At 44.0% G+C, this 15094-nt stretch overlaps 1 protein-coding gene across 1 annotated transcript in view; it reads right to left on the reverse strand.

Moving 5' to 3' along the window:
* Window positions 1-15094, reverse strand: part of macf1a (microtubule actin crosslinking factor 1a) — a 192321-nt gene that overhangs the window by 66321 nt on the left and 110906 nt on the right. Inside the window, 16 exon segments of the mRNA XM_020618510.1 lie at window positions 598-764; window positions 918-1235; window positions 1356-1555; window positions 1695-1818; window positions 2066-2239; window positions 2356-2547; window positions 3164-3331; window positions 3513-3686; window positions 3768-3947; window positions 4200-4433; window positions 4693-4842; window positions 5809-6096; window positions 6402-6569; window positions 6783-6998; window positions 7183-7338; window positions 7478-13621. Of these exon segments, the coding sequence (XP_020474166.1) occupies window positions 598-764; window positions 918-1235; window positions 1356-1555; window positions 1695-1818; window positions 2066-2239; window positions 2356-2547; window positions 3164-3331; window positions 3513-3686; window positions 3768-3947; window positions 4200-4433; window positions 4693-4842; window positions 5809-6096; window positions 6402-6569; window positions 6783-6998; window positions 7183-7338; window positions 7478-13621 (9053 nt within the window).

Raw genomic sequence — 15094 nt, forward strand, 5'->3', positions numbered from 1 at the left:
GCTGACGACAGACAGGTTAGCCATAGCAACGAGTGGAAGGATACAAATTTAGAAAAATTTTGGAAATGCAAACAGCAAAGTCTGTTCTGCCGACTCAGTCGCTGTTATTTTTTTCATTAGTAGATCTATATCTGAACAAATCCTTTTTTAAAAAGTTTTAATCCATCTGACTGTTTGTTAGTGTCGGTCTAAAAGGGAACTGCCATTTTAACATCAAATGGACCAAATTCAACTATAATCCAAGAGTTGACAAAAGACTCCTGACAGCTTTGTGTCTGGTGCCCCCTTGTGTTTGTCATGGTGAACTGTCAAGCTGATGAGAGGAATGAAAAACCACAGTTTCCAGGTAATTATTCCCATTATTTCTATTTATCACATTTAACCCTTTAAATCGAGTTAACCATCAAATTAGTCATTTACGATAAGAGAATGGAAAATCTGATTTGTTCCATGTCTCACTATAAACCAAGAGAAAATAAATTTGTTAATATCTACACCAAAGATATGACACTGGTGGCTTTACATGACTTTACATTTATGGCCACATTCTTGAAAGGCTGGAAGTTCTCATGTTATCCTTTAATGTTAAAACGTTACCTTTCGTTGACATTTGCTTCCAGCTGGCTGAACTCGTCAGACACCTGCTTGACATTGTCCAACAAGCTCTGAGTGTTGCTGAAGGCTTTAGACTGGCCGAGCTCAGTGCCGAGGCTGCAGAAGGACTTCAGCTGGCCGGCTTCCTGGTCCAGCTCTGCCCTGACCTCCTGACAACAGACACACGAGACAAAAGTGTTGAAGAGATGGCAGTGCAACTGACTGACTAACACCCATAGTGGCTTAAAACCTTAATATCATAAAACTCAAATGAGGCCAAGCCACAGGTGACCCATTTATGGAAATGTGATTCATCTGCTGACCTCAATGGTTTGCCTGTAGTCATCCACGCTGCGGTCAGGCTGGCCCAGCGGGCTCAGAGTCTTCAGTCGGCTCTGGGTGAAGACCTGGAGGTCTGTCCCGAGTCGCTCGTAGCTCTCCAGTCTGGGCAACAGCCCTTTGAGCTCGGCTTCTCTCTCAGCCTGGATGGAATGTGCTGCAGCATAGCGTTGTGTCAGTTCATGTAAAGCACCCTGGAGTCCAGGGGCTGTGGAGGCGTCAGAGCTCTGAAGGAGTTTGGAAACAGAGTCCTGTGTCGCGTCCACACTGCCCTGCCTGGAGAGCAGCTCCTGCCGAAGTTTCTGAATAAGGTAGAGGAGAAGCTGGGATTTTAAAAACTGCAATCCTATAGCTAACTTTATTTAACAGTTAATTTGTTTTTTGTAAGATACTTTGCATTTTTCCTCTGGTAACAATCCTACCTGATTTTGGGTAAGGGCGTCTTGTACAGACTGTGCTGTGGGTTCCACTGGTCCAGGGTTCAGAACCAGTTTGTCCAGCCAGCTGAGCAGACCCTTCAGGCCTTCCTGGACACTGACAGACTGGGCCACAGCCGTCTGAAGCTGTTCAGCTCGATCAGAGACAGACGCAGAGAGGGAACCAAACCTCTTCTCTAAACCATCTGAATAAAACACGGGACCAGCACAGAACATTCCTGTTGTGAGAACTTGTTTTTACAAACACAAAACTGCCAAAATAAATAGTCTCTCCCCATCTAGACCGAATGGTTTGTGATAAGAAATAAAGGGCACAGATGTTACCTGCAGCACAGAGGATGTCAACAGCTTTTAAGGAAGGAGATTCATCTGTGCTAACCAGATCTCTTCCTGCTCTCTTCACCTTCTCCAGCTGCACCAAGTGCTCGGCCAGCTCATCCTGCAGCAGCTGCAGACAGAAGACAGTAAAACAATGTCTGTAGCGGCCAAGATATTTTAAAGCTCAGGCAAAGTTCCCACATACTTTCCATTTTAGTATTCCAGCTTTTTCATAGATTAATTACTTGGCTGAATTTAAACTTTTTGTCAACAACAAAAGTAATGTAGCAACTGGGAAAGATGGCTGCTGACTACCACAGATTTTTCTGCCTTCTTACTTTGAGTTGTGTTTACTTTATGGTTTATGTCTACCTCACCTGCACTTGTCGTAGTGTGGTCTGCAGGTTTTGTGGGTCTGTCTCCCCACTGGGTTTGGCAATGCTTTGGTTCTGTTCCTGAGTGCTGAGCCAGGAGTGGAGGGAGATGACCTCATCCTGGTACTGCTGGTACCTCTCCAACAGGCTGGACAAACGCCCTCCCAACTCTGTTGACTGCACATACCAACAAAGACTTGCAACAGTATGTGTAAAATTCAAAATGCTGTGAAAGACCAGACTGAGTGGGCAGATTTATAACAAGTCCTAGAAGGCCTTCCAGTATCACCCACCTTTGTGTGTAGGGTTGTATATCTGTGATTAGCATCCTGTAGCTTGTCAGTTACCACCTCCTTGGTGCTGTCCAGAGCTGGGTCTGAACCACCAACTTGTTCCAGAGCTCCTTGAATGGAGTCCAGAACCTTCTGACCAGAGATGGAGACAAAACGCAGGTCCGCCTTGTGGCAAATGACATCTTCAGCGAGCTGGAAATACAGATACATTTACAGTTCAGCTGGGGCCAAATGCAAGCAGATATGTCTGACCAGCAGGTTGCTAGTTCCAGGAATGAAGGCCCAAGGATGGATGGAAACAGAATGTGGAAACCTGACACGATTAAAAGTGAAAAAAATAAGAACAATTTAGCAGAATATGCTTTTAATCTGGGTCCAGTTGTTTTCCTTCAAAGGAGCTGAGACCAGGCTCAGTCAGTATATCCCTACTGCAGAGCCACAGACCAGCAGTTAGTCAAACCTGCGCCACCTAGAGACAAGAAGAGTAACAGCAGCAGCAACATTCTGAACGGGCAGATGTATACAGATGTGCCTGAGCATGCCATCTACAGACAGAGATAGCCATGGCTTCTGCAAATGGATGCAAAACCAAAATTCCAGCAGCTGTGAATTTATAATATCACCGTGGTGCTTTGAACTAGTCTTATTTGACTGAACAGGCGGATGAATGCTAGTGGACAATCTCTGGCCTGTTAAACATGAATGAATGAGTTTGTGACTTGGTGATTCTCTGAGTTTCGGAGTGAGTTTATTTAATTAGACTAATTGAATCATAATAATATGAACTTGTGAACAGTAATTTGTGTACCTTTCTGTGCTCCTCCAGTCTGCCCTTAAGTCCTTGTGCATCGGTTTCTCCCTCCCCTAGGGAACGGAGCTCCTGCTCGTTCTGTTCCAGCCAGGCACCTAGACTCCCGTGTTCTTGGAGGAACTTCATCAGCTCATCTTTCAGAGTCTCTGACCTCCTCAGACGGTCCTAGAAGACACAGTTACAGACACAGATGCAGTCAATTAACTATAGCAAAAAGTTTAATACAAATTTGACCCAATTGTCCATCACAATTAAGATCTCCTGAATAAATATCAGAGCCCATTACCAGCTGGAATTACATGGTGTAAACTTATACATATTAAATACTGGCGTTTATTCAGTGTACCTGGCAGCTCCGCAGTCTGTCCTGATGCTGGGCCTGCAGCTGGTCCAGGGCAGTGCGAAGTCGCTGCTTCTCTTCAGGAGGAACAGTGAAGTCAGGTTGGTCCAAAAGGGAGCGAGTCGACTGAGTTACCTGAAGTAGCTGTGCCTGTTGAGCCTGGAGCTGCTGAAGCTCCGCCTGGCAAAGAAGTCAAAGGTTAGTGATAATACTGTAAGACAGTGAAGTCAAAATACACCAACATAGATGAGAGGTTCTGACCTGCAGCATCTCTGTGTGCAACATGACAGCGCCTTCTGGTACAGGCAATGGTGAATCCCTGACATCTTGACCCAATGCAGATGCAACTCCTTTTCCACCTGGTTGCGTAAGGGAGGACAACTCATTCAGCAGGGAGTCTATCTGACCTCGTGTCTCCTGGAGTTCTTCCACTGCCTTTGCCTTGAGAAGAGAATTGGGTATTAACACAAAACAGGTACAAATAAACAGAATTAAACATTGTCTAAATGCCTTAACTGAAACAAAAATGGGGAAGTGACTGTGAAGACAAGGGATCAGACTGATAGCTGCCATTTAAAAGGCCACATTTCTTTCTTTTTGAAAAATAAAAAAAAAACAGTTCTGCTTGGGTGAAAACACCATGAGGAACATGTAATATACCACATGTGTATCTGTAACCACTCTTCTTCCTACCCTTTGTGTGTTCTGCTGTACGGTGGTGTTGATGGCTGTGTCGAGCTCTGACAGTGACATGTTTGCTGAATCTGTCAGGGTGCTGTACTGCTCCTTCATCCTTGTTAGCGCCCCCTGGAGGTTCTCCCTCTCCTCTCGGCTCAGACTTTCTCCCCGCTCTGCCAGGAAATCCTCAGCAGAGCGAATGGCCTCAGCAATGCCCTCACTTTTAGTCTGAAGGTCTTTCTGTACTTCCTGGACAGACAGAAAACAGAGTTGATATTGTCAGAGGTGAATATATTTACCCAACAAACAACACATGATAATTGATGGGCTTGAGACAGTGAGGATTAAAAAGGCTTCAGGTGAGCAAATTAGAGTAATAAGAAGCTGATAATAGTTTATTTACAGAAATACAATGAGCTGAATCTACATGCAAAAAAGTTTCTTATGTATGTTTCTACTGTTCTGCTCATGTGGCCTTTCGATTTTAGAGGGAGGGAAAGTTTTATACCTTTAGTTTTTTCTGCTTTTCTTGCAGAACGTTAACGTCACCTGACTCTGGCCCAGCTTTCTGACTGGCCAGCAAACTGGCAGTACCGGCCAACCACATTGTGAGACCTTCTAGCTTTTGTGAACATTCGGCTTTCTGCTGTTGGACCACCTGAAAGAAATGGAGGAGGAGACATGGAAGGAAAAGAGACAAAAGACCACACAGGAAGAAAATGTGAGCAAAATTGACAGACATGAATTCGTGTGGAAAAATCTTGTCATAAGCAATTATACTGGATCATGTGACAGAAACAGACATTTTGCATTTTGACCTAACAAGCAGTTTTTATACTTCTTAAAATAAGAGCACACTAAACACACATTTGCCCCTAAATTCTTGTGTAGTGCCAAGATTTGAGCAGATTGTGTCCAGAGTTCACACTTGCACACACAGGCAGACAAACAGACGCACACACAGTATTTTCACTTGAACATGTTGATCAAGCAATAACAAACAATACAGAGAGAAATCAAACAAACATATTTATCTACTAGCTGTTTTTCCCCCTCTCTCTTCTGTGTTCAGGTGAGACAAGAGGAAAAACAGTTAAGCACTGTAGCCAGCGAGACTTTTCTGCTTTTGGGTGTCTAGCCTTTACCGCCGTGACAAGCGATTTCCTTCAGCGGCAATCTGCAACAGCAAGGCAAACAGGTTAATAATACACATGTTATGGAGACATGCAGAGTAGCAAACACACTCGCAGTGGTAGGAGTAAGAGTGGTGACACTGTCATTGTCAAGTGGCAAAGCTTTGAAACAAGAGCAGCGGTGGGTTGCTATCAAGGTATGAAATGATGAGAGAAGGTCTGAGATGATGTATTGTGGTATGAGAACTGTGTTGGAAGTTAGCAAGTTTATATCTGACTTTTCCAGTTTCTAGTCTTAATGAATCTGATGTGATTATTTAGAATGTGAGCACTTAACACAGCGGCACTGAAATCTTGTGAAAGAAAGCATGATATTTGTTCACAGAATGCTAAATCAAGCTGAATATGAGAAAGCGCGTTGCACTTAAACAGATTAGTGAGACACAGTTCAACATTTCAAACCAATCTGACTCAATCGTCTTTTTCCAAACCTCTCTCTCCCATGCACTCTGCCTTTCTCGGTCCTTCTCTTCTTCCTTCACCCGCTCCCTGCGCTGCCACTCCTCCTCCCTCTCTATTTGGGTGGAGAGGGCTTCGGCCCAGGCCTGGGCTTGGCCAGACGCTCTGTGGAAGGTCCTTTGGAGCTGCTGAAGCTGCCCCAGAAGCTGCCTGCTCTGCTCAGGGCCCAGGTCCTGAGCTCGCTCTGAGATGAACTCCTGAATGCCAAAGGCCACACTGCTGACCTCACTGGAGCGAGCCATCAGAGAGGACTGGAGCTCCTTAAAAAGGGAATGAAACAAAAGGGAGCAAAGTATTAATCCTGCATAGCTCAAAGGGGAGAGCAAAGAGATGAACAATGTCACTGTTAATGAACAAGCCTCTAACAAACAGAACATGCTTCACAAGATTTAATAAGACTGTGCATCCCTCTACCTTCTGCAGATCCAGTGTCTTATTGCAAACTTAGGACTAATTATTGCAGAACAACTATGCATTTAAAGTTTAACAATGTACAGTGTTTTATCACAGCATTCCTTCAAAAACATCATGAATAAAAAGCTTTTCTTCAGTTCACAAAACTTGCCTTGCAAAGATTCAGCTGCTGTGTGAGCTGATCACAGCTGTCATCTGCTTTCTCCATTTTCTCCATCCTTGCCATTCCTCCATCCATTTGAGCCTCTGACTCCTTCAACCAGGACAGCAGACTCTCCACTCGTCCTCCCAGCAACTTCTGCTCAGCAGTTAATGCCTCCTGAGAGAGTGGTCAGCGCGATTAAATACTGTAGGGCTATTGAGTATTATAGCTTTGCCCTATAAATACCAACATCTACACAGAGGCAATGAGAAACTTTCAGGGCACACACAGGATAACTATTCTTCTCATAAGGCTTCCACATCACCTCTACAATATGACCGAATAGCCTACACTTGTTCTTTCTGCTTTTCACTTGACTGCTTCTTTTACCTTGGATGAGTCTCTGTGGCTTTGTAGACTTTGCAGAATGCCCTCACAGAGTGCTCTGCCAGCCTCATACCCTCGCGCCAAGCTACGTCCGTCCTTCTCCAGAGCCAGTAGGAGCTGTAGAGGAACATCTTTAGGTTGAGACTTCAAGAGCTGCTCAGCAGCCTCCACTTCCTTTGTGATCTCAGGTTCCAAGTCACGCAATTCAAGCCCCAGAATCTGAGAGACCGATTAGGAAAAGAAAAAAGTATTCTTGATACTGTGTGGCAAGACACTAATCCTTAAATCAGCTTTGCTGTCTGCCACACACTGGTAATCAAATGCAGAACTAAAACAGAAAAATACTTTAAGTATCAAGTACAACATAACTCTAGCTTTCTGGTAAATGTGCCTATTCTTTCACCTCCGTCTGTCTGATGACGTCATCCAGGGCGATGAGGCTGCGGCCTACAGACTGCTGTTGCTGCTGCTTTAGTCGGACTTCAATGTGTCTCACCATGGAGACCAGAGCTACAATTCGCTGGTCATGCACCAAGCATTCCTGACGCATTAGTGATGCCTGTTGGAATCGAAACGAAACAAAATAGACAAAATGTAGCATGCTTGAAATAACCTTTAAAATGTATCTGAACAAGTTTTATATACATCTATATAACATTTAAGAAAGAATCCTTCCTAAATGTCCTACACTTTCTTACCTTACTGGTGACGGATGTCATTCCCTCTTTGCTCGACACAATTTCTCGACTCTCTCTAACAGCATCCTCTTCCTCTGTGCAGCTCTCAGTGCCTGCATCTGTCTCTGGGACTGCAGGTGATTCAGACTCAGGTGAGGCGTCTTCTGACACAAAGGGTGCTGATTCTGGAGACTCAAGTTGTTGCTGTTGATCGTTTAAAGATTTTGACTCAGGAACACTGGCACTTTCAGCTTGGGGTGGTTGATGCCCCTTCTTCTTTTTACCTTTCCCAGTTGTTTTGTCTTGTGTGCCAGGAGCCACAGACTGAGCTGTGGGTGGGATGAGAGATTCACCAGCACTTCTGGTTTCTGAAAGGGATTCTTTTGATTTGTCTTTCCCAATAACTCCTGCCAGTTGCATGTGTTCTTCAGTGTGAGAACTGGGTTCCTCTGATTGATGTAAATATGGTGGACTCTGCTGACTGGTCTCAAGTCCTTGAGTACTAATTTCAGAGTTCTCCATCTCATTTGTTCTGTCACATATTGAAGGCTGGATTATGTCACTGACTGAATGGCTGCCAGTCAGTCTGTCCATCCTCTGCTCCTTAGTCAAAGCTGAGCTATCTAAATCTGGCAGTGGTTTTGTCATTGTAGATTTTGTGTTAGCTTCTGTCATTGTCACCTCAGAATCAACTTTATCAGTCTGTACCATCCCAGTATGAGGCTCAGCTTTGTCCATCACTTCTGAACTCTTGAACTTCTTACTCCTCTTACTTCGCTTACTTTGCTGGGTTTCTTTAGGTTGGACCGGTGAAGCTGTCTCTGGAGCTTCTTGTATGCCTTCCTTTCCAAAATTCCTGTTCTTTTCTTGCTCACTTGAAGAAGCTTCCAATACATTGGTCTCATTTTCCTCCTTGATAGAAAGTTTCTCAACAGTAATACCTTCTTTGCCATTTGTCAATTTCATTTTGTCTTGTTTGATACCCAACTTTTCCTCACTCTGTCCTGGCGAACCGTTCAGTCTCTTGACCCTTACATCTCTGACAACATGACTCTCCACTCCATCAACCACAGCTGGCACAGTTTGTACCTTTACCGAACTAACAGGTGTGTCTTGATTCCCCTTCTTTCCTACCTCCTTGCGGAATGCCAGCAGCTCCTCAGCAGCCTGCTTCTCGCTCACTCCTTTTTCAAACACCTTTTTAAGAATGCTCTCTTTGGCTTTCAGTATCAAGGCTGCTTTCTCATCATCTGGTAAAGCTGATTTCTTTGGCAGTTCTTGATTTTTCCTTGTTTTTACCTCCGGACTGCGCTCAGGTTGTTCTGGTTGCTGAGAGACAGAAGCCTTCTCTTCGCTTTCCCTTTTCTCCATCTCCCCTCTCTTATCACCCTTTTCTATATCCTTCAGTAACACAATTTGTACTGCATCTTTCTCTGGCTCAGTAGCATGTTCAGTAAATTTTACAGTGTCTGGAACTACCTCCTGTCCCTGTTTTACTAAAACATGTTCTTCTTTAATTTTCCAATCAGTCTTTGGTTTAATTTTTCCACTGGGAGGGCTTAGGGAAGCTATCTCACCATGAATTTTGTATTGTGATGCTAACTCATCTGTGACTGCTTCTGTAACGGTCTGCCCTTTATGTTTTGCATCAGCTTGCTCAATTTCAGATGGAGGTTGTACTTCACTCTCTGCTTCTTTACCCTTTCCTTTCTTTTTATTCCTCCTCTTTTTCTTACTTTTGCTTTCTATCTCTGTAGATAGAGCAGTCAGTACCTGCTCTGACCTCTTGTCAGTGATAGATCTTATCTCAATCGGTAAAGCTTCCTCTTTCTCCACTTCTTTACTATCTAAACCATCAACCCTCTGTATTGCTTCAGCATTCTTTCTAAATTTCTCTTCGTTCAGCTTTGACAATTCAGTGCTGCCTTTGTTTTCTCTGTCATCTCTAATCTCTGCTGCCACAAAGTCTGTCAGATTTTCAACTTGGGGAACATCAACCAGTGACCCATCACTGGGTCTGGACTCCCTTCCCACAACCTTCACAGGTTCCCCATCTGACTCCAAAACCGCAGCCCCTTCTCTAACCTCTTCCTGTGAATCTCTGTCAAGACCACTGGCATGCAACTGCAGGGATTCTCCAACATAATCACTGAAAATGCCCTCTTGCTGTTCATCATTACTAGTACTCTCACAAGGCTCCTGTTTGGGAAGATTCTCCGATTGGCTGGTGTCTTCCCTTGGTACTCTCTCGTCCATGGCTTTCTGAACTCTTTTCTCAACATTAGCTACAAAATTACACAAGAGGTCTATGGACTGATCTGGCTCAATTAAAGACTCTTCTCCTGCTGACAGTGGTACTTTTACTTTCTTCTCTTCTGCAGTAGCATCATAAATCAGTGACTGATCAGGCACTACAGATATTAATGGCTTTTCATCATCCTGTGCAACTTCTAATATTTGTTTTGAAAGTGGAGATCCTGGCACTACATCAGTGTTTATATCTAACCAGTTTGCTGGACTGTCTGGGCTCAACACTGACAATTTAACAGCAGGGCTGTATGTACCATCTGATGAGGCAACAGGTGTAGAACTACCCTCATCACTTTCTATCACCACAGAGGCCACTTTCTCCTGAATCTCGGCAGCGGTGTCACTGGGTATCAGTCCAACTGCAACAGCATCACTGAGATTAGAGACTTGTTGTCCAGTGGCAGGATCAACTGAGCCTCCTTTTAAAATCTGGTTGGTGGCTATTACCTTGATCATATCATCTCCAACTAAACCTCTTTTAGAGGCTTCAGACAGGGAGAGTCTTTCTCCAATATTGATATCAATGATCCCTCCACTATCTGCCTGGCTTTGGAGCAGTCTCAGTGCTGGAACTGGGTCAACTTGCTTTGATTCAACTGCCTCCAAAAGGGTCAAATGGTCTCTTGTGTGCTCATTCTGAATACCTCTGAATGGCCTCACCTCCAAGAATCGTTTACCTGTTTCAATATCTATCTTACCCTGGTTCACAAGTTCTGAATATGGCACAATGCGTGCAGTCTGGGGATCAAGTGGTCCTTGTGTTACTGTGGGAGAAGCCATGGCTTCTTTCGCAATGTTCTCATCCAGGAGACCCCTAGAAACAGCCTCTGTCAATGTCAGTTTACATCCAGACTCAGGGTCTAAAATAGCTCCTGTTGATGCTTGCAAAGCAACAGCTTCTGGGTGAGATGAAGGGCTGACTTTTCTTTGGGTGACCCACTCTAGTTCCTCCAGCCCCGGAGCAATGGACCGATCCACTAGTCCTCTATCTACAGCATCAGAGACTGAAAGCCTCATTCCTGAAGCATGATGTATTATACCACCCTCAGCCACCTGCCTTGCCAAAACCTGATAAGCGTCCTCTGACCTAATTAAGCCTTTCTGAATTGCTTGCTCCAGAGGAACTGGAGACTTAGTCTCCGGGTCAATAACACCTTCCATCTGTAGCTGTAAGCTTGCTTTTGTGAGAGCTGTTGATAAATCTGTAACTTTACCTTTGTATGCCTTCTCTAAAAACACCAGTTCTTCTCTTTGTCCCTCCTCAATGAGTCCCAGGTTTGCTGCTAAAGTGACAGAGACTTTTTTATCTCTGCGTAGGTCAATGATGCCCCCAGAGACCACCTGGGCTTCTATAAGTCGAACAGCTGTGTTGGAGTCAATCAGCCCTGCCTCAGCCGCCTCCCTTACCCCACAGATCTGCCTTTTGTCTACATCCACAACCCCTGCAAGGGTTTTATCTGACTTGAGAACACTCCACATCAAATCTTCATCTAATAAACCCTCCTGCATAACATCATCCATGCTAAGAGAATTGCCACTTTTGGCATCTAGGAAACCCCCAAACAGACCTGCCCTTGCCATTAATTTAACTGCAGTGTGGCCAGGGAGGACACCCTGAGCTACTGCCTCATCTGGAAGGAGCTTTTCTCCATCTGCTGTCATCAAACCTCCCTGTTTGAGCTCTAGGACTAACTTTGTCATTTCAGCTTCCTCCTCTTCCTTTTCAACTGCTGATTCAAGAATATCAGCATAAGGTTTAGCAATCTGTGAGTCAGTCTCAGTCACAGGAACCTTTTGTTTGATCCTTTCTGATTCAGTCTGGAAATTATTTATATCTTTCCTATGTTCCGATTCTGTTAAATTAACATCTTCATTAGTTTTTGCTCCCAGAAGGATGGGCTCTTTCAATATCAGCCCTTCAATAACTTTTTCTGCTTTGAGTGGTGATGTGACTGTTTTCCTATCTACTGTTGTGGTTGCACTTCTAGTCTCCTGACCACCACTATCCCTGGGTTTGGATTCAGTTGCTACCAGCTCTGCCTGGTCTTTGGCTGAAGTCATTAAACCTTCAAACTTGGGTATTTCTTTCTCTTTGGCTTTTACTGTTGCATCTTTAACCAAACTGATTTCATCTTTAGTCACAAAGGCCAAACCACTCTCTACAATTACCGATGGTTTCTTTAGCAATTTGTCACTTCCTTCATCATACAATTCTTCTAGCATGCCTGAACCATCAATCCCAAAATACTTGCTTTGTGTGACTACAGTGGAACTTTCTTCAGTTTCAATTTGTCTGTCACTCACTCCTTTATCTGGCAAACTAAACTCTCTCACCATTTGAAACTGGTCCTGCTTCTCTGTCACCAAACTGCTTAGAGGCTCAACTTGACTTTCATGTACAGCATCTCCAGCAACCAGTTCAGTAGCTCTGACTAACTCCACTAGCTCAGGGTCTAGCAGCAACAGCCGCTTCCCAGAATGAGCATCCACATAGCTATGAATCATGAGGTGAAATAACAGCTTGTGTTTTGATTGTTCTTCAAGATTCATTCCATGTGTTGGTGTAACATCCCAAACATGGCTCCCAGCACATGATGAAGGGAGAGGGGAGGATGGAGGTGTAGAAGAGCTGGTGGAACCCAAGCTCAAGCGGTTTAGGGATGGGGTACCACACTGATTCATGTTGAGGAGAGCATCTGGGATGCGAGTGTCTTTGAGAAAATGGACTACACTGGGCCCAAGGGCCTCTTTAGCGGCCTGGTTCAGGGGTAGCACCTGAAGGGTTTCTGGGTTGTACAGACCCCCAATGGCATGACGCTGTGCTAGGATCTTTCTTGCTAGCTCCCCTGAGATCAGTCCTTGTTGAAGAGCCTCAGCAATAGGCATAAGTTCCCCAGATTCAGGCCAAAGCAGTCCCATGAAAGCCCAAAGAGACTCAAGGACTAACAGAGCCAAACGAGAAGAGAGAAGGTCTCTGTGAATACTCTCTTCCAATTCCAGGCGTTCCCCGCTGTAAGGATCTAGAATTCCACCATTTTGCAGCTGTCGTCCTAAAATGGCACATGCTAAATCTTGATCCATAAGCCCGTGACGAACAGCCTCATCAACTGTCACCCGGTGGCCAGAGCGTGGGTCAGCGATACCACCGGCAAACAGCTGAGCCTCAAGAAGTCGTACAGTAACTTTTCGATCAATTAAACCTTCTTGAACTGCACGGAAGATGCCGACTTTTCTTCCGGAGCGGAGGCAGACTGTCCCTCCTGGTTGCTGTTTGACAGGGAAGAGAAGGAGACCTGAGTCATTGTCAAGGACACAGCGCTGTTGGAACTCATGTAAGTTTAATTTTTCTGCTGTGTTTGGATCAATCAGCTCTCTCTGTTGTAGCCTTGAATGGAGTTTGGTGATGGTTCTGGGATTCAAAAGTCCCATGTCTTCTGCTTGCTCCAAACTCATCATTCTTCCTGTTGAATCTCTCAGGCCTCCAGTGTTAATCTGGAGTTCCAGAATACGAAGTCCCACCTCCTCTCTGAGTAGTCCAGTCTCCATGGCCATAGCTACTGGCAACACATTTCGCTGTTGGTCACCTGCAGACTTAGCATTTTCCATCAAAAGTAAGGCACTCTCTAGCTCAGAAAGGGACTGTCTGGCATGGGTGTCAATTAGGCCTTGAGCTAGACCATGTTCCAGTGAAAGACTGAGAGGGGAGTCAGGCTTGGCAAGTCCACCCATAATCAGCTGGGCCTCCAGTAGGACATGGCAGGTGTCCTGATCAATAAGACCACGCTGGGCTGCTTGGAACACTGGAAATGTTTCCACTGTTCCCAGGTCGATTACTCCACCAATGACAAGTTGGTTCTACAGAAAAAGAGAAAAAATTCTAGCTGACATTTGTTCTGCTATCAATGTGCTACGGCATTTTGTTATGTTTCTACTTTATCATTATGCTAAAATATTATTGGTTATTACATTATTATGGGCAGAATCAGAAAAAGAAGAAAATACACAACCAGTTGCCACAAAAATAACAGATGTAGATTAAAAAAAACTAATAGCTTATTTGTGCCAATCAGGAATTAGATTCTGATTTATTTCCCATATTTTAATTTCTCTTTTTCTTTTATGATAAAAAGCGCTTTAATACCTACCGCCGCTATTCTAAAACAAGCACTAAGCATGCAACAAAGCAACTAGTAACAAAAAATGCGGAAAAAAGCTCTAGATCAAGCAAAGGCAAAAGAACACAGGTATTCAGAAGAGGAGGAGAATAAAATATCTAAATGAGACTAAACTTGCATGCAACGGTAAGAGAGAAAGCGAGCGCTACTTACCGTACGGGCTCGTCCCGTGGCACACACACTAACGGGCCAGCTTTTGGCTCAGCAGAGCGAGGCGCGATAGGTGAGAAGCTGGTTGTTAGCTTTCTGCATGCCACTCTTCATTCTGACTCAACACTGTATTCACACTAAATCCCCCTGCTTACCCTACTTTAAACTGAAGAGGGCTCTGGAAATTACAGTAAACTATGACTTTTTCTTCTAGATTTCCTTTAACTGACAAGGTGGGAGAAATTATTGATATGGCTAATTTATCACAGTCCACACCATTTCAAGGATGTTTGTCTTTTCAGATGTACAGATATTGAAATAAATAGAATATTATCTTGCAATATCCCATGTGTCACATAATCACTTGTTACCTTATGATACCTACTTAAACTGGGCAGCAAACTGACATAACTCATTAACATAACATATTTAGGATGTCTGCAACTGTCCTGTTTTGTTCCCAATGTCTCATTCTGATCCTCAGCTCAGGGCTCGGATGTCCACAATTCTCCTTTGGTAGCTGTTAGTGATTTTCAAGCAAAATGCTGGTTTAAAGTTTCACACATTAATAGTTTGCATTAGGACAAACACAAAACTTCTCATTTACACACACGCATACACACACTTGTGATCTGGACACAACATGCTCAAATGGTGAGGTGTTTTGTTGCATAGCTGGCCTCTGGTGCACTTACACTCGAAAACAAACGTGACTTTTAAAAACCTTCAGTGCTTCGGTGAGTATTTTTAGTGACATAAAAATACCCAGTAAAAAAATACAACAATCAATTATGAGGTGCAGCCACAGAAACATATGAATTATCATCAAGGATTGCCTGAAACTGGAAATTATCACACACATTCAGTTAATTGTTGGCTGAAGTAAGACACTACATATAGCAGGAGAGAAACACCACGTTTCCCATTGGTCGAGTGTACATGTATACATGAAAATAATGCAGTAAAATAAATCCTGAAATGTGATGTGCTGACTTTATGCAGC

Source organism: Monopterus albus, unplaced genomic scaffold, assembly GCF_001952655.1.
Source record: "Monopterus albus unplaced genomic scaffold, M_albus_1.0 scaffold206.1, whole genome shotgun sequence".
In the NCBI taxonomy this organism is placed as follows: Eukaryota; Metazoa; Chordata; class Actinopteri; order Synbranchiformes; family Synbranchidae; genus Monopterus; species Monopterus albus.